This window comes from Plectropomus leopardus, chromosome 6 (genome assembly GCF_026936395.1).
Source record: "Plectropomus leopardus strain MGB_pleo_1.0 chromosome 6, ASM2693639v1, whole genome shotgun sequence".
Taxonomy (NCBI): domain Eukaryota; kingdom Metazoa; phylum Chordata; class Actinopteri; order Perciformes; family Serranidae; genus Plectropomus; species Plectropomus leopardus.
In genome coordinates this window covers 3,416,071-3,439,211 of record NC_142181.1, presented here as the reverse complement: position 1 = coordinate 3,439,211, position 23,141 = coordinate 3,416,071, and the positions used below count along the sequence as shown (strand labels likewise).

At 36.1% G+C, this 23,141-nt stretch overlaps 3 protein-coding genes across 3 annotated transcripts in view; 2 read left to right on the top strand and 1 right to left on the bottom strand.

Moving 5' to 3' along the window:
• Nucleotides 1-2,217: 2,217 nt before the first annotated feature.
• Nucleotides 2,218-11,822, top strand: bco2b (beta-carotene oxygenase 2b). Its single transcript, XM_088078499.1, has 12 exons — nucleotides 2,218-2,347; nucleotides 2,958-3,156; nucleotides 3,242-3,453; nucleotides 4,859-4,974; nucleotides 5,214-5,316; nucleotides 5,808-5,936; nucleotides 6,329-6,489; nucleotides 6,593-6,760; nucleotides 7,500-7,634; nucleotides 9,462-9,644; nucleotides 10,422-10,532; nucleotides 11,336-11,822. Exons 1-12 carry the CDS (start codon nucleotides 2,314-2,316, stop codon nucleotides 11,450-11,452), a joined length of 1,668 nt encoding a protein of 555 aa, XP_087934625.1. The 5' UTR covers nucleotides 2,218-2,313; the 3' UTR covers nucleotides 11,453-11,822.
• A 1,335-nt stretch (nucleotides 11,823-13,157) lies between these two features.
• On the bottom strand, nucleotides 13,158-16,837 carry tex12 (testis expressed 12). Its single transcript, XM_088078262.1, has 5 exons — nucleotides 16,715-16,837; nucleotides 15,339-15,455; nucleotides 14,357-14,465; nucleotides 13,805-13,856; nucleotides 13,158-13,688 (listed from the first exon to the last, which is right to left on the bottom strand). Exons 2-5 carry the CDS (start codon nucleotides 15,420-15,422, stop codon nucleotides 13,544-13,546), a joined length of 390 nt encoding a protein of 129 aa, XP_087934388.1. The 5' UTR covers nucleotides 15,423-15,455; nucleotides 16,715-16,837; the 3' UTR covers nucleotides 13,158-13,543.
• A 2,827-nt stretch (nucleotides 16,838-19,664) lies between these two features.
• Nucleotides 19,665-23,141, top strand: part of sorl1 (sortilin-related receptor, L(DLR class) A repeats containing) — a 112,400-nt gene continuing 108,923 nt past the window's right edge. The window contains exon 1 of the mRNA XM_088078498.1: nucleotides 19,665-20,020. Coding sequence (XP_087934624.1) covers nucleotides 19,697-20,020 — 324 coding nt within the window. The 5' untranslated portion in view covers nucleotides 19,665-19,696. The remainder of the gene's footprint in view (nucleotides 20,021-23,141) is intronic.

Sequence of the window (23,141 nt, the reverse complement as noted above, 5' to 3'; positions counted from 1 at the left end):
TGACTCAACCTAAAAAGAAAGTCCGGATGCTGCCATGGCAGCAGGTCCTCGTTCACTCCTGTGAGAGCTGCTCGTTGGTGTGTAAAGCAAAAAAAAAAAGCTCTTTTTCTGTCCGTGTGTTTCCGTCGTCTAAAACACGCAGATCTTCGGGCCCATAAGGCATGCACACTAAAGACTTCATTGAAGTTTTATGGTAATGGGTTCTGAACAGGTTAATACATCATATCACAGCAACCAGCGGAGAAGCCGAGGATGCTGACTGTGGACGCCTGCACTTGTAATCAGATCCTGAATTTTCTGACACAGAGGAGGCAAACAGTAAGCGTGGGCAGCAACATGTCAGAACCCACTGTGGCGAATACGGGATGTCTCTCACTGTTCACTCTGCTGACTCGTGCTTTCTCGGCCGGGTTCAGTAACCACATCATAAAACTCGCAGAAGACACCGCCGTGTCAGCAGTGAGGATGAGGCTGCGTACAGAGAGGAGCAGCTGGCAAACTGGTGCAAAACCAACTCGTTCTCATCCCAGCTCCTCACATGTTGCTGCTGTGTTTATTTATTATGTCGTAGGTTTCCTTTTTACTTCCTGTTTACGTCCTGGGAGGCCGCTACTGTGATGTCAACAAATGCAGATGGTGGGGTGACGCTGCACGTGGTCTTGTTTAGACGACAACAGCACAGGCAGCCCGTTCTCTCTCCGAACTTGTCACATAGCGCCGCTCCATCAGTGCTTTCGGCGTATGAGTGTGACGCCAAAAGCCACATTTCGCCTCCAACCATAACGGAGCTGGATGGCGTCAGATGAGACTGCAGGTGGACAAAACTGGTGGCGTTGTTATTATTCTACGCTGGCGGACGGCCAGCAACCGACTTCAGTGCAGGAGCGTGGGATTCACTTCCCATGTGATGTGTGCCTCACCTGTGCCTCACCTAAACGGCTGTGACTTTGTTGTCTTATCCAAACCATCGTGACGGTGCGTGCTGTTGTGTAAACATAAGGTCCGTGCTGCTTTGTGCATTTGACATCACATTAACAGCATCGCGGAGCGTAAACAGCTGAAGCACATCCTGATGGGAAAACACCAGACTCCCAAATTATAGACCATTAGATGTGCGTTGGTTGTTGGATCCATCCCGCCCACCCTATAGGCGCCTGGCAGCATTTCTACCTGACGCATGTAGATGCGGCATGTGCCGTCTGTCCGTCTACTGGCATATAAAATCACCAAATATGGTTTTGTCCAGCTGCATTCCCACCTGACGCCATCCAGCAGTGTTTCATGCACACGAAAGGTGCCTTGTGGCGTCATACGCTGACTCATGGGATCACATTTGGCTGGAGTTGTACCTCGTATGATTTTATGTGATAAAATATTTGTCAAGAGATCCACATTTCTAACATTTTAAAACAATTCTGTATTTCAGACTCATGTTATTTTTTAAAAAATCTAACAAACTATAAGAAATCTCCATCTGCAAATCAAGAGACGTCCCCGTGATCCCCCGACTCAATGACTGAGTGATTACAAACGACGTAATCTGTAGAGGCAATTTAGATTCTGCTGTCAGCCTGACCTGCACATCTGCGACCTTTGTGAAAACACATAAAGAGGGGATTGACCCTGCTACCATAAAATGCTCAGTGCGCCTCTTTATGAGTGACCTACGTCTGCGCAGTTATCAGACACTCTTTTGCTCCACATAAAGCGTACAGAAAAATCTCAGTCAGTAGGATAAATGCTCCTGAATGCTTTTATTATTCCAAAAACAGAAGTTTCCATCCTGAAATAAAAAACGATTGTGTGCTGCTGTAAACATTTTGGTCACACTTGATAAGAGAATATACAATAACAAACGATCACTTGTTAATGATGCGCAATGATGGACACCCTGCATTGATTGATACGTTTTATCACCGTGACTCGTGCATTAGTTGAGCGTTATTTAACTCTTTGAAACCTGGAGCGACATCACTTTTTTTCACATCGCTACATACATGCATGCACATAAAAGCATGACTCAGCAGACTATAAATTCTCATATGGAATAAGCATGTCTGAAGCATGATGAATGCAGCAGCAGAGATTTTGCCACTTGTCAGAAAGATAAATGATTATCTCTGTGAATAAGTTACCACTTGTGTCATCTTGTGATCACAAAGTGCCTCTGTCTTGTAAAGGCTTATGTAAGCATGAAATCATGGTGTGCTTGCCCACTTATCTGTTTCTGGGGGGCATCGCGACCAGTATAAAGCTGCGCCAGCTCCGGAAAAACACCACAGAGATCCACGCTCAAGAGACAAAGCTCCAGCCATGGACACCAAGACACACCAACAGATCAATACAGGTGAACGTTTGATTGTACCAGCTATGCATAATTTCACTTCAAATCAGTTATTTTATTAATTCATATTTAATTAAGTAATATTAATTTTATTAATAATTAATATAATTAATATCACTGACTAATTAGTATAACTATATACGAACAAATTTTCTGCTATTTCTGCTCGTATCAAGAATTTTTTTTTTTTTTTTTTTTGCTTTTCTGTTATTTTTATTATTTGCTGATTTTTCTTGTAATTATTTTCATTATTTTGAATCACATTTACTTTAAGTTTATTTAGCAGCTGCAGAAGTTCTTCTTGCAGCCTTTTTTTTTGGTGTCACAAATTTTGTTCATGTGTCAGAGTCTTTGCACGTATATGGTGTTTAGTGGGCGTTACCTGTGCCGACAGGTGAATTACGATCAAGTGGCATTTATCATTGAGTTCGCCGAGTCAGAGCAGATTTGGAGCGTTTGGTGCATCTGGAGTTGACTTCTCTTATTTTTTCTCTTACCAGAAAATTAAGAGAAAATACAGAAATTTAAGAGTGTTGCTGCATGAAGCCCATCGTCCCTTGTTTTATAGAAAATGCGACTCTTTATTGAAGTTTGCTTCCTTTTTTTCCCACAGCACTCAAAAAATCCAAGTCTAGAAAGACCATCACCCACTTCACAAATGTGCACGGTCTGCCCTGCATTGAGAAGATTGTGAGGTCAGTGGAGGAGACCCCGGAGCCCATCAGCACTGTCATCACTGGAAAAATCCCAGAATGGATCAGCGGATCCTTCTTGAGAAACGGGCCCGGGAAGTTTGAGATCGGAAACCACAAGTGGGTGAAAATTTTTTAAAGTTTTGCTCTGATGCTGCGACCGATGCATCACAAAGCTGACTCCTTTCTGCTTGATTCTCATCAGGTTCAACCACTGGTTCGACGGCATGGCGCTCCTGCACCGCTTCCAAATATCCAACGGACAGGTGACTTACAGAAGCCGCTTCCTGTCCAGCGACAGCTACAAAGCCAACAAGGAGCACAGCCGCATCGCAGTGTCAGAGTTTGGCACCATCACTGTGCCAGACCCCTGCAAAAACTTCTTCCAGCGCTTTCTGTCCAGATTTGAATTTCCACGTGAGTATTTTGTCAAACGCCATGAGCAGGAACAAGAGTCTGTTAATGACGCTGTTAAGACGCCTCACTGTTTAGCACACTTCCACGTGTCTCAGAAAAAGTGGGTAAATAAAATTATTTGGGTAAAATAAATTCAACTAGTGCCATTTAATCAAATACTGTAGTTAAGTATTCAACAGATAATGGCACAATAAAATTGTTTTGAGCTTAAATTTCCCATCTGAGAATCTGGAAACACATGGAAGTGAGCGAAGAGTGAGTTATCGTTGTGCTGATAACCTTTAAACTCTAAACTCCCAAATCACCGGCTCCTGTGTTTCAGATAAACTCAAATCCATTTAACCTCTTTTTAAATTCTATCGGAGATCCCAAACTTTTCAAAGCTGGAAAATTGGGAATTTTCACCAAAATGTTTATAAAATTGAATATTTATTGTGAAAATCAAATGTTTCAGATGTTAAAAAAATGAAACATTTAATTATTTTACTGTTTTCCTGAATAAAATCAACTTGTTTATGTTTTTGTAGATTCAAAGTCATAACAACAGCGACATGAATACACCTAAAATATAATTTTTAACCAAGTATATGGTCCCAAAATATTCAGCTAACATAATATTTTGGGACTAGATCATTTGTTTAGAAGGATAGTTTAGCTGTAAACAAGCAGCTGTTGGTTTGTAACAGAAAATTATAAATTGAGTCGATGTATATATATATATATATATATATATATATATATATATATATATATATATATATACATACATACATATATATATATACATACATATATATAAAATAGGACTAAATAATTTGTTAAAAATGAAATTGTCTGTGTATACATGTAGCTGTTGTTAGGACTTTGGATTTTACAAAAATGTAAACAAGTTGTTTGTTCTTACAAACTGTAAAATAACTCAAGTGTTTTCATAGTTTTATCCCCTGAATTCACTGATTTTCACAGTAAATATTAGATTTTATAAACATTTCATCAACATTTTGGTGGAAATTCTCAATTTTCCAGGTCCTTTAAAAGTAGCTTTGGAAAGTTTGGGATCTCCAATATAATTTAAAATGGTACTAAAAAAATTAGTTAAATATAATAGTTTACATGCATTCATTTGGCTGTTGTTATGATTTTGGTTTTACAAAATATGTAAACAAGTTGGCTTGTTCTAAAATAACAGTAAAATAATTAATAATTTGACAGTTTTATCTTTAGAAACCATTGATTTTCACAATGAATCTTAGATTTTATAAACATTTCATCAACATTTTGGTGGAAATTCACTCCAGCTTTGGAAAGATTGGGATCTCCAATAGAATTTAAAATTCGTTTCAACAGATTTGAGCAACATATAACAGAAACAGCAGGGTTTTCACCTTTTCTTTTACCCCTCTAGAGCCCACAGATAATGCCAACGTGAGCTTTGTGACCTACAAAGGCGATTATTACGTCAGCACGGAAACCAATAACATGCACAAGGTGGACCCTGAGACACTCGAGACAACCCAAAAGGTGAAAACAAAAAATGTGGTTGTGGCTGAAAATTCTGCAGAGACACATCTGTGCACAGCAGTTAGTTTTACTGAGGTTTTCCACATGAGGCGAGTCAGAAACTAGTGCAATATTATGCAAATTTACAGCAGGCCTGCTGCCTGTTGTTGCTCCTCATTGTGTGATTTGCTTCTGGAAAAACTCGTGAAATAGAAATAGTTAACAAATTATTTTCCCTTGTGTATTTTTACCTTTTTAAGGTGGACTGGAGCAAATTTATTGCAGTGAACGGAGCGACCGCACACCCTCACACTGAGCCTGATGGGACTACTTATAACATGGGGAATTCATACACCCCTAAAGGTAATTTAGGACTCCAAATCAATTAAAAGTCTGTTTATTGTATCTCTGTACAATATGCAAGTGCGTGTCTGATGACCTTAACCCTTTGAAACTTGAGTAAATTGTCTTGATTCCTTTGAAAAATATGAGAAAAAATTAACCAAAAATGACAAAAAATTAGTAAAAACTACAACAAAATTGCCTGAAAATTATCACAAAAGAAGAACGTAAACAAAACAAAACAAACAAAGGAAATGACCTGAAAATGTGCTTTTTTTCTTTTTTTTCCCTAGAAATATTCCCCTAGCTTTTAAAAAAATAATTTTCTAAATCTACTAATTTTTAAAAAACAATTTCCTCGTTGCCTTTTTTAGCCCTTGTGTGTTATTTTTTAAATAAATCAAACTAATTTGCAATACTTGTCAAATGCATCTGAACGCAGGACAAGAAAAGTGATTTTCATCCAAGTTTTAAAGGGTCAAGCAACAAACTAATCATATCTGTGCCGACAGGAGCGAATTACAACATCATCCGAGTGCCGCCGACCAAGAAAACAGCTGGAGAAACCCTGGAGGGAGCCACAGTGCTGTGCTCTATTCCCTCCGTGGACAAGAGTAAACCCTCCTACTACCACAGCTTTGGTGAGCAAAAGTCAAAGCACTCAAAAAAATACTCATTGCTTATGAACGTATTCAGTCTCCGTGTTTGTTCTAAGATGACTTCTTGTAGGGATGCAGTGATCTGACATGATTCGGATACTTATTAAGAAGTCTAGGTATTGGCCAGATGATCCTTCTTAACTTGACTTAAGTCAGTGTTTCCCAGTAATCCTTCAATGACCAATGGCTGTAACGAACAGCCGATCAAATGAGGGGTATGTCTGGACTCTTTGCTCAGCCTGCTGACCCTGCTGCGACCCGGCCGAGGAAAATGGATGGATATGAAAATGCCAAAAACAGAATGCCAAAAACAACTGCATCCTCCTCTCCGAAATTTGAAAATAAACCAACATAATCCTCTCAATCCGTTATAGCAATGTCTGAGAACTACGTGGTGTTCATCGAGCAGCCCATCAAGATGAACCTGTTGAAGATTGTGACAGGCAAGCTGACGGGGAAGAGCATCAGCGACGGCATTTACTGGGACCCCAAACTCAACACGATCTTCCACCTGATTCACAAGCAGACGGGAGAGGTAAGGCTCCGGCAGGGCCCTGCGTTTCTATGAAACGGACTATTCACTGTGCTTTTACTGTCTATCAAACAAATTCACCCCTCTGTTCAATCCCGTCTTTAAGGTGAGCTCCGTCAAGTACTTTGCCAAGCCGCTGACCACATTCCACCAGATCAACGCGTACGAGGAGGACGGCTTCTTGATCATAGACATGTGTGCTTCAGATGATGGCCAGGCGATCAATAACTACAACATCCAAAACCTGCGAAAGTCTGGGGAAGATCTTGATGAGGTAAGCGGGTTACGTAAACGACAAAACCATAGATCGACACGCCCCCGCTTACCCCCGCTGTGCTAAAGCGAAGTAAAATATGACGTCATTTGAAGCCCGCCAAAACATCCGTTCAACCAATCGCGAGTAGCTCCATTGAATGCGAGCGCATGGATTGGCAGACACAGCTGTCAATCATGGCGGAAAATCCCCTTTTTGTAGAATTGAATAATTTATAATAATAATTTTTTCAGGTGATGTGAACTACCTTCAGTGACAGAAACCATATTTGGGAAGAATTTATTTCGGGTTATCTTTGAGTTTTTAGTTTAGCCGATGTCCCATTTACTAACATGGAGGGGCGGGCTTTATGAGCTATACTGCAGACAGACACCAGGGGGCGATCCAGATTGAAAAGTTACACTTTGTGGGAACTGTCATGATGTCCGTCTTTATTTACATGATGACATGATGTCCGGAGCGCCAAAAACACTGTCAAAGCGGCATTATTTTACGTGTTCGGAATGAGAACGGGCTGGTGCGAAAACACACAATCTTGCTTAAAACTTAAACTTAAACTTAAAAAACCAAAGAGATGATTGTTGGTTTCAGAAAGGCCAGCCTTCACTTTTCTTTTCTTTTTTCAACTTCAATTTCAAACATATATCTTAACTCTGAAGAAGCAGAAAGGGATTTTTTGTTCTTTTTTGGTGCAGCTGAACAAAAGCTGTTTAAAAAGCTGTTTTTATCTTTCCGTCAGGTGTATAACACCTTGTGTAGAGCGTTTCCACGGCGTTTCGTTCTGCCTCTCAATGTGGACCAGGAGACACCCTACGACCAGAACCTGAACCGGCCCGACACCACAGCCACGGCTAAAAGAGTCGCCATGAACAAGGTAGGCGGCCAACACGATGTACAAATACCAGCACGGAGGAGAACCTGAAACTCATTTTTGAGTCGAGCGTGTCTGAACCTGAAACTCAGGTGTTGCAGCAGCACAAAGCCAGAAACAACAATAGCTTTATTTATAAAGCGCCTTTAAAAACAGAGTTTACAAAGTGCTTTGACGAACAAGGCAAAGCAGAAGCGAGAGGAGTTTCTCGCAGAAGAAACATGACGAAAAGAGCCAGAAAGTAACACTGAACTAAAGCCAGACAAACGAGAGGAAAAATCACAAAACAAGACAAACAACATCAACAAATCCCAATATGGATAAATGCAGTTTGAAGAATATTTGCAGTAAACACAGAAATAATAGTACTAGTAATAGCATTAAACATGGCCCAGGCAGAATAAAAAATAAATAAATTCAGTGATAAAAATAAATCAATAAATAGATTAATAAAATACACCATTTAAAAAAGAATTAAAATAAAATTTAGTTAGTTAAGTAGAGAAGCAAAGAATAAAGATAGCAGTAGATAAAATAAGGTAGGTAATAAGGTACATACAACTAGTAAAAGAGCAGAAGTGAAAATATGAACTATTTAAAAGCAATTAAAGACAAAGTGCCACAGTATGATTAATAAAGAACCCCAGGAATCCTAAAATTCGGTAATCTATAAGCATTTCAGCATCTTTGGTTCCCTTGTCTCAAGGTTTTTTTTTTTAGTAGGTTTTTGGCAAGAAGCCTTAAATTCAGGATGTGGGTAACAAAAGCTTAAGAGACTTCACATTTTCTACAACATAAAATATAAGTACATACCCAACTTATTGACTGTAAAGTTTTTATGCGTCTTTAAAAAGTTTTTTGAGTTTTGAGTTTGAGTTTGAGTTTTTTGTCACAATGCCACTATGTTTTAAGAGGAAAAAAACAACACAAAAAATGAATTATTTTCCATATATATCATAGATTTTTTTTATTACCCCAGCCAAGAGGTTATGTGAATGATTAGCAGCAACACTGATTTTTATTTTATTATTGTTTATGCAGTGTCAAATACTCACACTCATACCGCTCTTTCAAACTCAGGCTGTAAAAAAATATTATGCATTAATATGATTTTCTACCAGCATCAGTCCTAATCATAAATGTCATTATTTTTCAGAATTTTAACCCAGAATTTCAGAATTTTAACCCTTTAAATGTCATGATGCCACTTTTTTTTTAGATGAAAAAACAAAACAAAACAAATATTTTCATCTCACCACTATTTTTGTTTTTTATTATCACAGTCTGGGATATGTCAGTGATTTACAGAAACATTTATTGTGACAGGTCACCTAGTGGAAATAGCAAATTTTACTCAATATGCCAAATATACTAAAAATGATGTCATCAGATGGAAAATAGTAAAAATGACAAATTCCGAGGCAAAATCCCAGAATGACAGCCAGAAATAATACAGTGCATGTTTTTATGCTTTGATGGCTGCGAAATCAAAAACTGCAATTTTTGCCTGAATGTATGCTCTATGCATGAACAAAATGATCAAAAAATTAAAAATGAAGAGCGCTTCAAATGTGCCAAACAGTCCCTAAGGGTTAATAAAAATGCTGATGCACTTTTCTTTGTTCTTTAAAAGTCACCAGACTCATATCTAAATTTTGTGATTCCCTCAAAAAAAATCCCCACAGACAAGAAACCGTTTGATCTTATTTGAATGACTCCTTTTATGAGCGTCTGAGGCCTTTGATGGGATTTTAACGCAGCTAATTTAGGAAAAATGTGGTTCTGTAGCTGCTGAGTTTCGTTAATCACGTCGTTGTTTTCTCTGAGCAGGTCTTCTGTACCCATGAGGACCTGCACAGAGAGGACCTTCATCATTACGGAGGTTTGGAGTTCCCTCAGATCAACTACGGCGAGTACAACACTCGCCCCTACCGTTACTTCTACGGCTGCGGCTTCAGGCATCTTGTTGGAGACTCGCTGATCAAAATGGACCTCAACGGGAAACACATGAAGGTAAGCTGAGTCTGATGTATTTTAAAACGTTAACAGCATTGCAAAATGACCTTTTTTTTTTTAGTGATATTTGGTTTACAGGTCGTATGAGCTGTAATTAAAAAAAAGGAGATAAACTCTAACATCCGGTCTGTGATCATTACAGGTCAAAAGAAAAACAGTACAACAAAAAAATCATTTTCGACTTTAACGTTGCGTATGATCTGCAGCACTTTGAATAAAAATTAGAACCAAAACTCACAGCGAGGCATCTTTTTATAACTTTTTATGACATTTTTTATAAAACAGCCTGTCTGAAGACGGGGTTGATATTTATATTTATGTTGTTATATTTATTTATTGACTATTTATTAATACATTTGAGTCTGTTTACTAGATGGTATATCATTTTATTATTTTTTTTACAATTTTTATTTATAATTATAATTTCTGCTGTTATCCTGTTTTTACAAGGTAGATTTATTAGTCATTTTTAAATACAGTTTAAAAAATGAAATTAAAATTTTTCCTTGATCTTTTGGAATTGAAGGAAGAATTATTATAATTGAAACTACATTTATCATTATTATTATTATTATTATTATTATTATTATTATTATTATTATCTATAGGTTTTATCCTGCCTTTAGTGTTTCCTCACTTAAGTGCTACACAGATAAAGTCAGATTGATTGATCACATTCATGTATTAATATTTGACGAATATAAAAGTAAACTATGATAACAGTCAGGAAATTGAACTGTTTGACTCACGTCTAATTCCTGCATTTCCTCCAAGGTTTGGGAACGACCCGGACTTTATCCCTCTGAGCCCGTCTTTGTCCCCTCCCCCAACGCCACAGAGGAGGACGATGGCGTCGTCATGTCTGTGGTCATCACACCCAACATGGTCAGTCAGGTTCAGACTGAGATTTTGGAAAAGGGACTTTCCCGATTTTTCTTTTGTCACAGCAATGTTACAAGTTAAACCTCGTTTTAACCCTTTGAAACCTGGAACAACATCACTTTTCTGGTGTTGCTTCCTTTTTTTAAAAAGGAATGTCTAAGGAAAAAAGAAATAAAAAAGCTAGAAAAAACTATAAAATTTTCTTAATTATTTATTTAAAATTATGCTACAAAATTATTAGAATTTGTAAGCACTTTTTTCCAGGTCATTTACATTTACGTTTTTTTTTTTTGTTTTTTTTTTAACCGATGATTTTATTCATTTTTTTGCAGACATTCTTTTGTAATACAATATTTTCTTTTCTTTTATTTAAAAAACCCAACTATTTTCCAGGTAATTTTCTTGTACTTTAAAAAAAAAAATAATTCTGACTTATTTCGGGTCATTTTATTGGCTATTTCCTTCTTTCCATGTTTTGAAAGAAATCATTCCTCGTTGCTTAGGTTCAAAGGGTTAAACACACTTATATTATAGATTACAATACCTTTAGCAATATACTTCATGATTTTGTCAGAGGGTCCAAAATCCTCTAATTTTAGCGGTAAGGTGCTGTGAATTGTGGGATTTTGAGACATTATATCAAAATCTAGTATCTATAAGAATACTAAAAGCACATTTTAGTGCCTGAATAAATCAGATGTTATATAATATTTTAACAAAATGCTCCTAAACGTCTGACATCTTTCATTCTGGAAATCTTTAAACACTTGGTTGATGTTTTTCGGTCCGTGTCTCAATTCTTTCAGGACAAGAGCACGTTCCTCCTGGTGTTAGACGCCAAAACGTTCGAGGAGCTGGGACGAGCTGCGGTCCCCGTCAACATCCCCTACGGCTTCCACGGGACATTCAACGCCAAGGCGTAGACGTGTGAGGACGAAACGAGAGACGACTTTACCTCTGACCTCACATGGACGGAGACGAGTCCTGGCGGAGGTTCAAATCTGTAAATATTGTCTGTGTTGTTTTGTGTGAATTTAGAGGTCAGGTATGAGTGTACAGTTTGTTCGGACATGTTAGCAGAAATGAAAAAAAATACTCGTGGTTATTCATATGACTGGTGTGTTATTATTATTATTATTATTCTGCAGTGTTAAGAATCTTTTGTAAAGACGTCCTGTTGTTAGGACGTCATTTTTTTCTATAATTTAAAACATCGTTTTCGAATGTTTCAACACAAACCCCCAAAATATTCTCACTTTGAGCAGTTATTGTCATTAAAGCAGCGATACTCAACTTGCCTGTACATGTTTCTTGGATTTTAGGACACTTTTGGGATTTAGGACATTTCTATGATTTTGGGACATTACACGGATTTTAGGATGTTTTCAGGATTTTAGGACAATTCTGTGATTTTATGACACTTTTAGGATTTGAGGATGTTTCAGGACATTTCCTGGATTTTAGGATGTCTGTCGGATTTTAGGACATTTTCAGGATTTTAGGAAATTTCTAGGACTTTTGGACAATTTGCAGATTTTGGGATGTTTCTAGAATTTTAGGACGTTTTCAGGATTTTAGGACATTTCTAGGATTTTCAGGTGTTTCTCTGTCGGTGTGTGTGTGTGTGTTTGTGTGTGTGTGTGTGTGTGTGTGTGTGATCCTCCACTCTGGCACCTTATGGATACTAAAAGTTAAAAAAAAATGACTGAATGAATGACTTTATTTTTATTGTGAATTAGAAAAGAGTAGGGGACCACCTGGCACCCTGCAGGCTGTTAGTTGAGAATCACGGCCATAAAAAGGCACAAATTGAGCTCGTTTATCAAAACGCTTTGGATAAAAACAAACAGTTCAGCATTTGCACCTAAATAATAACTGATATTATCTACAAACATCTCTTATTCCCTCATTCAAAGCGGTCTCGAGCCGGTCCTGCTGAAATAGAGAGCAAAATAAACGCTGCAAGACTGCAGTAACAAAAAAAATATTGGATTAAAATCACAGTCCAGACTTTTAATTCAATAAAGGGCTGCAGTTTGACTTAGTAAATATGTACATTTTTAAATACATGCTGAAACACTGCGAATAAAAAACTGTATTTACACATCTGCTCTATGCTGCATTCATTTCCCTCTTGTAGTAATTAGTTATTTTTTTTATTTTTATCTTTTGCTGATAGATGTTAGACGTCATATCTCACATCCGCAGATAAACTTTCCACATCTCAAAAATATTGCAGACAGACATTATACGGCTGTAGTTGTAATACTTTGCACGGGAACTTTATTTAATAGGAACATTTCAGTCACTGATACATTAGAATATTTACTAAACTTAACACCAAACCAATATTAAATAAATATCTCTAATAAAAGTGTTAATGTCAGTTTATGCAGCTGTGGTAACTGTGGCACACCTGCACCCTCTGCTGGACAGCGATGTCTCAGTCCTGCTCCTATCTGATTATAAAACGGCTGAATTAAGAGCAGAGGAGGTTAAATTGCTCGTGGAAATGTGACAAAACATTATCTTTTTTTAGCTTTCAAATGTCCCTTTTTGGTTTTTTATTGTGTGTGTGTGTGTGTTGAGGCAGAAGGCTAAATTCCTCTTTTGATTTGATATCAACAATAACAGAGGAAAAAAAACTTTTTCTTTGATTAACACTTTTATTTCTTAATGAAGAGAAATACAAACATTTATGCGTATTGAACTTTGAGTATTCTCTCAAAAACAATGGCAGTTTGTCGGTTTATATTTGGGCTATATCACCAAATGATCGCCCAGATGAAGAATTAAAAGTGAAATTATGATTCTATTTAAAAGGAGTTTTTACTCAAAAATCATGACAGTGAACATGTATCAGCTCATTTCATAGTCAAAGTAATGCCAGAGTATTAATTCATATGACAAATGAAGAGCAGAAGCAACACACAGAACGCAAAAACAAATCTTTTCACCAGAGAGAAAAATAAATGAACAGCTCTGCTTCATTACGTCGGAAACGGTCTGCAGATTTAACCCTGCAGTTTATCAGAAATGAGATCCAATGTCTGCCTCAGAGTCTTTTTCTTCTCCTTCAGGTAGGCCTCAAGGTTTTTAGCTTCTGTCAAAATGCGGTCCAGCTCCTTCATCTGGGCGGCATCTGCTGCAGCTCTCTCACTGCGTCAACCCAGAAATACTGACATTAATGAGGCGTGACAACGTGAGTTCATTCTTTAAGCACATTTAAGCATAATGTGTGTCGCCACTTTGTAAAATCCAGTAAAATGACTTACCTTAATGCTTGAGAAAACTCTGAAAACAGCATGTTGAACTCTCTAATCGCACCTGCAGCGGCGAAGAAAACCACCACAAGGTCAGATGCTGCAAATTTCACTAAATGGCAAAAACATTTCTTGAAACTATATCAGTCATTTTTCCATTGTTCTAATTATGTGACTGAAAATGTGACGCAGAAATCACAACCAGAATCCGGTTTTAGTGCCAAATACATTTACATATATACAAGGAATTTGACTTTGTGATTTGGTGCAAAACAATTAACATAAAGGAAGAATACAAATTTTGAATTTAAATAGTGTAAGAGATAAAAATATAGAAGCAATTTAAAAATATAAAATGAAAAAACAGAATATAAAGAACACAAAATGTATGTACAAAAGGTGCAATGGAGGAAGTACAGAAGTGCAGAAGAAATATCACGGGTCTAAAAGCAGACCGATGCAGTCGGCACAGTGAGGAGCAGCAGTTTAAAATCACACTTTATTTGTAGGCTCAAATGTGATTTTTCTAATATGAATGGCAGTATACTTTGACATTGCACATACCTGCAGTAGTAGCCTCAAATAAATCAGCTGGCTCTGAAGTGGGTGGTTTAGAGGGAGTTTTTTTCTTTGTTGGTGGAGATTTGTCTCGATTTGCAGGTGTACGCTCCGTCTATTGCAATGGGAAAAAGATCGAGTGTAATCAAACATTATTTACACATTAAGAAATGTTTCTTCTATCTGTCTAACTATACCTAACTATTGTGAGTCAAAACAAGTGAAAATCTCAAAAGTAATACCAATTCTGTACATCTAGCACAAGCATTACTTGAGCTATTATCATTATTTACTTAATTTACCCTCTGAAACCTGAATCAACATCACTTTTCTGGTGCTGCATTCAGATCCCTTTACAAGTATTTAAACCTTCGAAAACAAATTGGTTTGCTTTCTTTTTAAAACATGCAATAAGCAACTTGACGTGAACTGTTTTGCAAATTGCAGGAAATTATTAAATTTGGAAAATTATTTTTTAAAAAGGTAGGGAAAATGTCCAAAAATACTACATTTACAATTATCATGATAATGTTTTTTTCCTGAATTATTATTATTTTTCAAAGCATTTTTCAGGTCTTTTTTTTTAAAAACTTTATTCATCTATTTTTTTATATATATATTTTTTGTTAATTTTTGGGTTATTTATTCTTAAATTGCTCATTGCGCTTTTCCCATCTTTTAAGGCTTAAAGGGACTGTATGAGGTGTTATGACACATCAATCTGAATCCCTGTATCGATTAAACAATCGCCGATCTCAGTTCAATACAATATAAACAAAACATATCGCCATCTTTAAGACACGCCTTTACAGCGAAATCGCCAAAACATCTCCGTATTGACTGATATTGTCTCTTATCAGTATGTATTGTAAAACTGTATTTTCTGAGCTGTCATTAACTCAAGATCAGCCACATTTACTACTTAAATGAAAATAATAATTTTCTTGTAACTGCTGAAGAGACTTTTCATCGGGAAAGCTTCTCTTACCTCTTGGGGTGTTGTCTGTTTAGGGCTTTTTTTGTTGTTCAGAGGCCTCTTGTTAAATGTTGGTAGAACGAGTTCTCCGTCCATTGGTGTCGCTTCTTTGGTTGCGATGTAAAGTTTCTGAAAATGTGAAAGTAAACTAACGTTAGACATTTGAATAACAGGTATTTTGTTAATCACAAAGGTCTGTTTGTCTCAATAGCATGAAAGGGTGCTCGTGTGTGCTAAGATCGGACTACATAATAATAATAATAATAATAATAATAATACATTTTATTTATGGGTATGTCACCTTACAAAAAATACAACAATAAAACAGCATAATATCACAAATCACAAGAGTCACCAGACAAAGTAAACCAGACAGTAAAAAAACAAAAAACAAAACTGTAGATCTGTGAAGTTTTGTTTCTTGTTGATTTGTTGTTGTTATTTTTTGCTTAATCTTTTTACCACTCTGCTAAAGATGCTGTTAACCCTTTGAAATTTGGATTGACATCCCTTTTTTTGTGCTGCTTTCAGACGCCTTTCACAAGTATTTAAACTTTTGGACCCTGAGCAAATTGGTTTGATTTCTCTCAAAAACATGCAAAATGACAATGAGCATGTCTAGAAATGTCCTGCAAATTGCAAAAAATTAAAAATAAAACATTTAAAAAACAATTTTAGTAAAGATTTAGAAAATTCAATAAAAAAGGTAGGTTAAAATATGCAGAAAACTATACTTATTTATTATGTTACATTTAAAATTATTTCAAAATAGGCCTATAGCACTTTTTCAGTAATTTCCTTGTTAGCTTTTGTTGACTTTCCTTTTTTTCTGCTTTTAAAAATATTCTTCCATTTATGTTTCTGGTACTTTATGTTTTTTTTTTACTAATACTATTAGTACTTTACTATTAGTTAATCTATATGAATTTGCTCCGGTTTTAAAGGGTTAAACCATGCTTCGGTAACAAACTGACTGCTCAAGTTGCAGGACAATATAGTATGGTGCATGGTATTTATGTCTAAGATAGCAAGTAAAACCATCTTGACTTATCTTTTTAAGGTAATAAAGTAAAACTTTCATGTTAATAATAAAGCTAACATTAGCTTGCTAAGCTACAATTCGTACATAGCTAACTACATAAATAATGTTATCAAACCATTTTTATTTCATCCAGTTGGTAAATTCAGCACAAACAGCTTTGTCTTACTAAGTAAAATAAAGCAAAAATAATGTTAAGCTAGCAGGTAATCTTTTGCTAATATTTTCAGTAGTCACGTTAGCTAACGTTAATTTAGCTGTTAAGGGCTCACAGGGTTTTTAATGTCATTTAATTAATTAACCTTCAACAACATTAATAATTAATATCAATAGTAATAATGCTACTTACAAGGTTTACAAAGTCTTGAGTGGAAGAGTAGAATATTAATATGATTATTTAAAAGACTAACCGTCAAGTTTTTAATATTTCAGCAGGAGTACACAAAGATTCGAAATTTAAAATAAAGGTCGGGCACGTGCGCACGTGACGCCACTGGGGGGGTGGGGCATCATCACGTATCTATATGAAATGTTATATATATATATAGCCTACATATATGTATGTATACAAATGTGTGTTTTTATGTGTATATATCTTTATTTATTTTTTTTAATTTATTTTTTTCACACAGAAAAAGATTAGATCAGTTTACCCTAAAAAGGTTCTGGTGGAATAAAAATGAAAAAAATCGCGTAGTCAGTCGGTACATGTGTCGAGAGTAGATTTAATGCTATATATTGTAGGGGTCAACCGATTATTAGTAGTTAATGAGACCAATAACCGATATTTGGAACTGATATGCATTTACAATAAAAATGAAAATCCTTGTCTGTATTTAGAATTTGGAAAATAACAAACTCCAACACAAAACCCTGTTTAAATGTCTTTAGCAAATATGAAATCAAAACTGAAACTTTCAACATCATATACAGCAAGTTCCCAGCAACTTTTTTTTCATAAAGTCAAGTGAAAATTTAAATAAAAACTAAGTGAATAAAAATATCTCCCTGAGGAGTAAAAGTCCCCCGAGGAGTAAAAGTCCCTCCTATGATGACACTTTCTTCGCACTTTTTAATTAATTAATTTTATTGGCGATCATTAAAATAAAATACAGATACAGATAATCAGCAAAATACCAAATATTGGTCCCAATAATCGGCCAGGTCGATAATCTGTCAACTGCTAATATATAAAGAATTAAGGGGGTTGGGGCATTTTAGAAATTAGTATTTTTTCTGCATGGTGCTGTACAGAGTTTAAATTATAATCTTTGTTTATGGCAAATATATATGAATCTAAATATGAACCCGACAGATGTGCAGGCATCTTATTTATTTACTATGTTAATGGTTTCAATGGATGACATTATTAGCAGTGCTTTTAGCAGCAAGTAAACTAAATGGGGCATGCCCATTTTCTTTATAAAGATTTAAAAGTGTTCATTATTCATGTAAAAAGTCTTGTCATATTAAAACAAGAAACTGAACAAATCTTACTCAGTCATGGTGGCAGCAACATGCTGCCTCTGTAGCTTTAAAGTGCTCTTTTTTAATGCTAACAACCTATTATTACAGTTCTGAGCAGCTCTAGAAGTGACAGATCTCCTCCCAGATGTGGATTAAGATGTTTTTTTTTGCACATGAAAAATGTCTCTATTAATAAGAATAAAATAAACTGTTATGGACATGCGGTGTCTTCAAATCCCCTCATGTAGCCTCAACCTGGTTGGATTGAATCAATGGGATTATAGGAGCGGAGATTAGAACTGCACTGTGAGGAAAGTGGATATTGGATGAAGCTGCTAAGGTGGTTTAACTGCAGATTAATGCTGCAGCTCTGTGGCAGCAAAGTGGATTATCTCAGTCAGTGTGTCAAATAAAACCATAGAGCTGTAACATAAACCAAAGAGAGTTAATTTACAAGTCATCACGGATATGTAATCCAAGTTTTGAAAAATTAAATACAGTAAAGAAGACAGAAAGGTATATGCACTGAAACGTTCAAATTACAGTGTGAAACCCATTTAAACTGTAATTTTTGAGCCCAAAGTCATCAAAGTAAAAACATGCATTGTATTATTTCTGGGTGTCATTTTGGGCCTTTGCCTTAGAGTTTGTAATTTTTGCTATTTTCCACCTGATTACATCATTTTTACCATATTTGGCATGAAAATACGTGCTATTTTCAATCGGTGCAATGTTGCTGCAAATCATTGACATATCCAAGGCTGTGATAATTTTAAAAAATGTACACTGAATTAAAAAAAAAACAACAAAATTTTATTTTAATCTAAAAACACCTCTACTTAGCATGTAGTATTTTGATAATTTTTAATTTTTTGTGTTTGTTTTGGCCTAAAAAATCTAAAAATAAAGTAGCATCATGACAAAAACCTGGCATTTAAAGGACAGAAATTCTGAAAATGAATGAATATTTGGTTTTTATGATAAGGACTGAATGAAAATAGAAAATGATAGTTATGTAAAATATTTTTCAAAGCTTGATTTTGAAAAGTGCATTCTGTGTGCAAAGCAATGAGTGTGTGTAATATTAAAGTGGGACCTGCGGGTTAATTTGTTTTTGTGATCACTTGTTTTTATGGGTCTTTCCTTGCAGCATACAAATGTACAACGCATGCTTTGTGTCCACATCCAAATCATCAGTAGATATACAAACTGCCATTTCTGATAATTATTTACTGCACATATGCTATGTGCAAATGACAGAATAGAAAAGAATAAAACATTTTTTTTTTTTATTAAAGTGGTTTGTTACAGCAGCAAATAAGAAAGCAGCGACTGAATTAAATATTCATTAAAAAGGCAAAATAATGCAAATATATATACAAGGGAAGGCACTTAACATAGAACAAAATATAATTGAATAAAATTAAATAATCATGATAATAATGAAGATATGTACAGTATGTACAGAGAACAAACAAAACAAACAAAAAAAGATTTAAAAGAGCAAAAAAATGGATGTGCAAACATAGTAGTATATATATTTGCTTTTGCTTGTCTTTATATATCTATATATCTATCTCTCTCTCTCTCTATATATATATATATACTGTATATATACACACACACACACACACACACACACACACACACACATATATGTATATATTTATTTATTTATATATATTTGCTTTTGCGTGTCTTTGCTTTGTGTGTTGTAGCTCTGTGCCGGCATAGGGATGTTTGAAGTGAGAAGTCTGGTGCTTTCCGACATTCCCATGGCATTTGAATGCAGCATGCGGGGCATCGCTGCCAGTAGAAGGAGCTCTTCAGTCTTACCTAATCCACAAGCCAAACATACACAAACATGGCGATATCACAAGCGGGCAAGATGCAGTCCTCTCCTCGCTGCTCGTTATATTTATTATTATTCCTCACGGTTGCAGGAATAAACTCGTCGACCCTTCACCTTCACCCGGAGCGGCGCCGCATGCTGCCGCAAAACAGAGGCTTTTTCACGATAGAGGCGAATGAGGATTTAGCAGACGGAGGTGGAGGAGGCGCCGCGGCTCCTGCGCTGCCTCTGGCCGCTCGCAGTGCCGCTCAAGGCGGGTCGCACTCCGGCTCCTATCCGCAACATCGAAGCCGCCGGAGCCCCGGTGAATCCACCATGCCGAAGGTGTACGGCCAGGTAATGCAATGCACGTCGGCTGCACTAACGTTACTCTGTTCAGTCTGCACACTCAGCATCACCTCGGACTGTCCTTAGCTTGCAAGGATGTAGAAATTACGCAAGCCCCCAGTGTTGTTTTCTAAGTCACATCATTTTCTTGCACCTTATGCTCAAGTGATTGTGCTCACTGTTGCATGGAGAGAAAAGGGCGCTAAGTGCCCCGTTTAACCCAACAAACCCGGTGAACAAAACGCTTCGGTTCACCTGGAGCTTTCCGTGTAGCTGCAGCTCTCCAAACATGTAACGCTGATAAAATGTCAACTCGCAAACCTGGCATCCCCTTTGGTCGGCTAATGCAACCTGTCTGACAATGCCTCAGGAGTGGAGAGATGGAAATGGCACAATAGTAAGAGCCGTGTAGCTTCTGCGTAGATTAAATGTGCGCCGAAGTTACCAGAAAACCTTTAAGATTCTGGAAGCGTATTTGTGTTTGTGCTGCCAGGCGTGTCTGTCCGCCGGTAAACGAAGAAACCAATCAACAAAATCAATCAATCAGATGTTTTTTATATGGCACCTTTCAAACAAATCGATTGCATTTCAAAGTGCTTCACAGTTTGGAAAAACAAAAACAAGAGCAACATTGGAAATAAGTAAAAATGGATCTTAAAAAACGGGTCTTAAACAACAAAAACAACAGCAAAAAATAGAATAAATAAAAATTAAAAGATTTTAATAAGTGAAGACCATAGAATAAGTTAAAAAACATTAAAATTCAATAATTTAAAACAATAAAATAGAATAAATATAAACCATGAAATAGAACAAGTATAAACCATAAATTCTAATCAATAAAAAAACATGAAATAGAATAATTAAAAACATACAATTTAATAAGTAAAAACCTTGAAATAAAATAAGTAAAAACATTAAAATTCAATTAGTAAAAACATTAAAATTCAATAAGTCAAAACCATAAAAAAATAAGTATAAATCAAAAAAGTTAATAATAAAAAAAGATAAAGCAGAATAATTAAAATTCATAAAATGTAATACGTAAAAACCACAAAATAGAATAAGTAAAAACATACAATTTAATAAATGAAAACCATAAAGTATAATAAGTAAGAAAACATAAAATTGAATAAGTAAAAACCATAAAATAGAATAAGTGTTAACCATAAAATTTTGACATTAAGACACTACATAAAAGCCAGAATAAAAATGGTTTTAGTTTAAAAGTATTATTATTTGCAGCTCCTCTCAGATCCTCGGCAGGCTGTTCCAGCATTTTGGGCAAAATGACTAAAAGCAAAATAACCAGAGGTTTTATTTCTAAAAAAGAAGAGTTGGAGGATTTGAGGGGTCTTCCTGGTTCCCAGCCATGCAGCATCCTAATAACTAATAAAAGGACTTTAAATCAATGCGAAAACTAACCTGCAGCCAGTGTAACGTCTTTAAAACAGGCGTAATGTGCGCTCTCTTACAGTAGTCCAGCCTGCGAGTTTTAAAGGCGTGCATTCGTTTGGTGAGAAAGAAATGTTTCCAGCTGTTAGCAGCTGTCTCACGAGGATGTCCTGCTGATTTTACATTTAAAAGTTTGCTAAGATAGCAGCTGCTCACATGAGGACCCCATAGATTCAAAGTAGCTCATCTATTGAGCCAAGCTTCATTCAAAAATAATAATCCAGCTGTTTGATCATCCGGCAGATACTGTTAGCTCCACACCTGCTCGGCAGTGACTCAGTATATTTATTAATCTTTGGTTTTTAAGTTTATTCAGTCTAATGTGGGTTATCAAACAGAGATTTCTTCTAATCGAGTGATATTTGTAGTTGTCAAATGGAAAAAAAAGATTTGTGGTGTATTATGTTAAAAGGATTGTTCAGATTTTTTTAAAGTACGGTCATATGAAGTCGGATATCCAGAGTCGGTGTATTGCGAACAGTACAAGTCAGTCGGCACTCCCCCAGTTTGGAGAAGCAGGCTGGAGTCCGATATGGAAGCTAAGTAATGAATTGCCGCGGATGGGGTCCGGCAAAAAAAAATCCCTGTCTGTGCTCGGGACAAATCCTCCAGACTCCACTGACAAAAACAGTAATAATAATAATACATTTTATTTATAAGCACCTTTCTTAGCACTCAGGGACACTTTACAAAGATAAACAATAACAATAACAATTACAAGAAAACAACAGATAAAAGTAATGTTTGTTCGCTGAACACGGAAACCGCTGGTTTGCTGCTGCTTTAATCACTTTAATGGCCATAATAGCAATATTCTGCTGTTTTATTGTTGCCCAGCCCTAGTTTGTTTTATTGTGTGACTTTGGTAAATCTAATAACACAAACAAAATAAGTGTTATAGGCAGCAGTAAACAAATGGCTCCTGTGTTCAGTGATATTAAATCACTGTTTTTCTCAGTGGAGTCAGGCTTTGAAAAGAGCGACACCTTCATTTTCCAGTTGGAAATCCCTGTCTGAAATGAAGGTAAAGTGGTGAAAATACTCTCAATAAAGTGTACACTTTAACTCATATTGAGTTAATTGAGATATTAAGTTTCTAAAATACGTTTTGTTGCTGATTCCTCCACAGCAGTACATTGCTTAGCTTCCATGTTGTATTCCAGCCTGTTTCTCCAAACTGGGGACGCGCCGACTGACATCCACTGAATGCAATATAGAAATACATGATACATGATTGGCATGTCATCTGTATCAGCAGATATTGGCTTTAAAATGGAATATCGGCCAACATGCTGAGTTCTGCCGATATCACAAACCAGTGTATTTCTGTTACTGACAAAGTGAACTTGTACAAAACATCAACCCTAAGTTGAAGTAGTTTTCTTATTCTGAGCATTTTAAAATGTCCTAAAAATCCCAGAAACATCCTAAATCCTAAAGTGTCCTAAAATCCTAGAGATGACCCCAAATACTAAAGACGTCTTAAAATCTGAGAAACGTCCCAAATCCTACAAATATCCTAAAATTTCTAGAAATATCATAAAATCCTAAAACCGTCCTAAATCCTTGAAATGTCCTAAAATCCTAAAATCATCCTAAGATCTTACAAGTGTTCTAAAATCAGAGAAAAGTCCTAAAATCTGGGAAATGTCCTAAAATCTTAGACCTCTTAAAA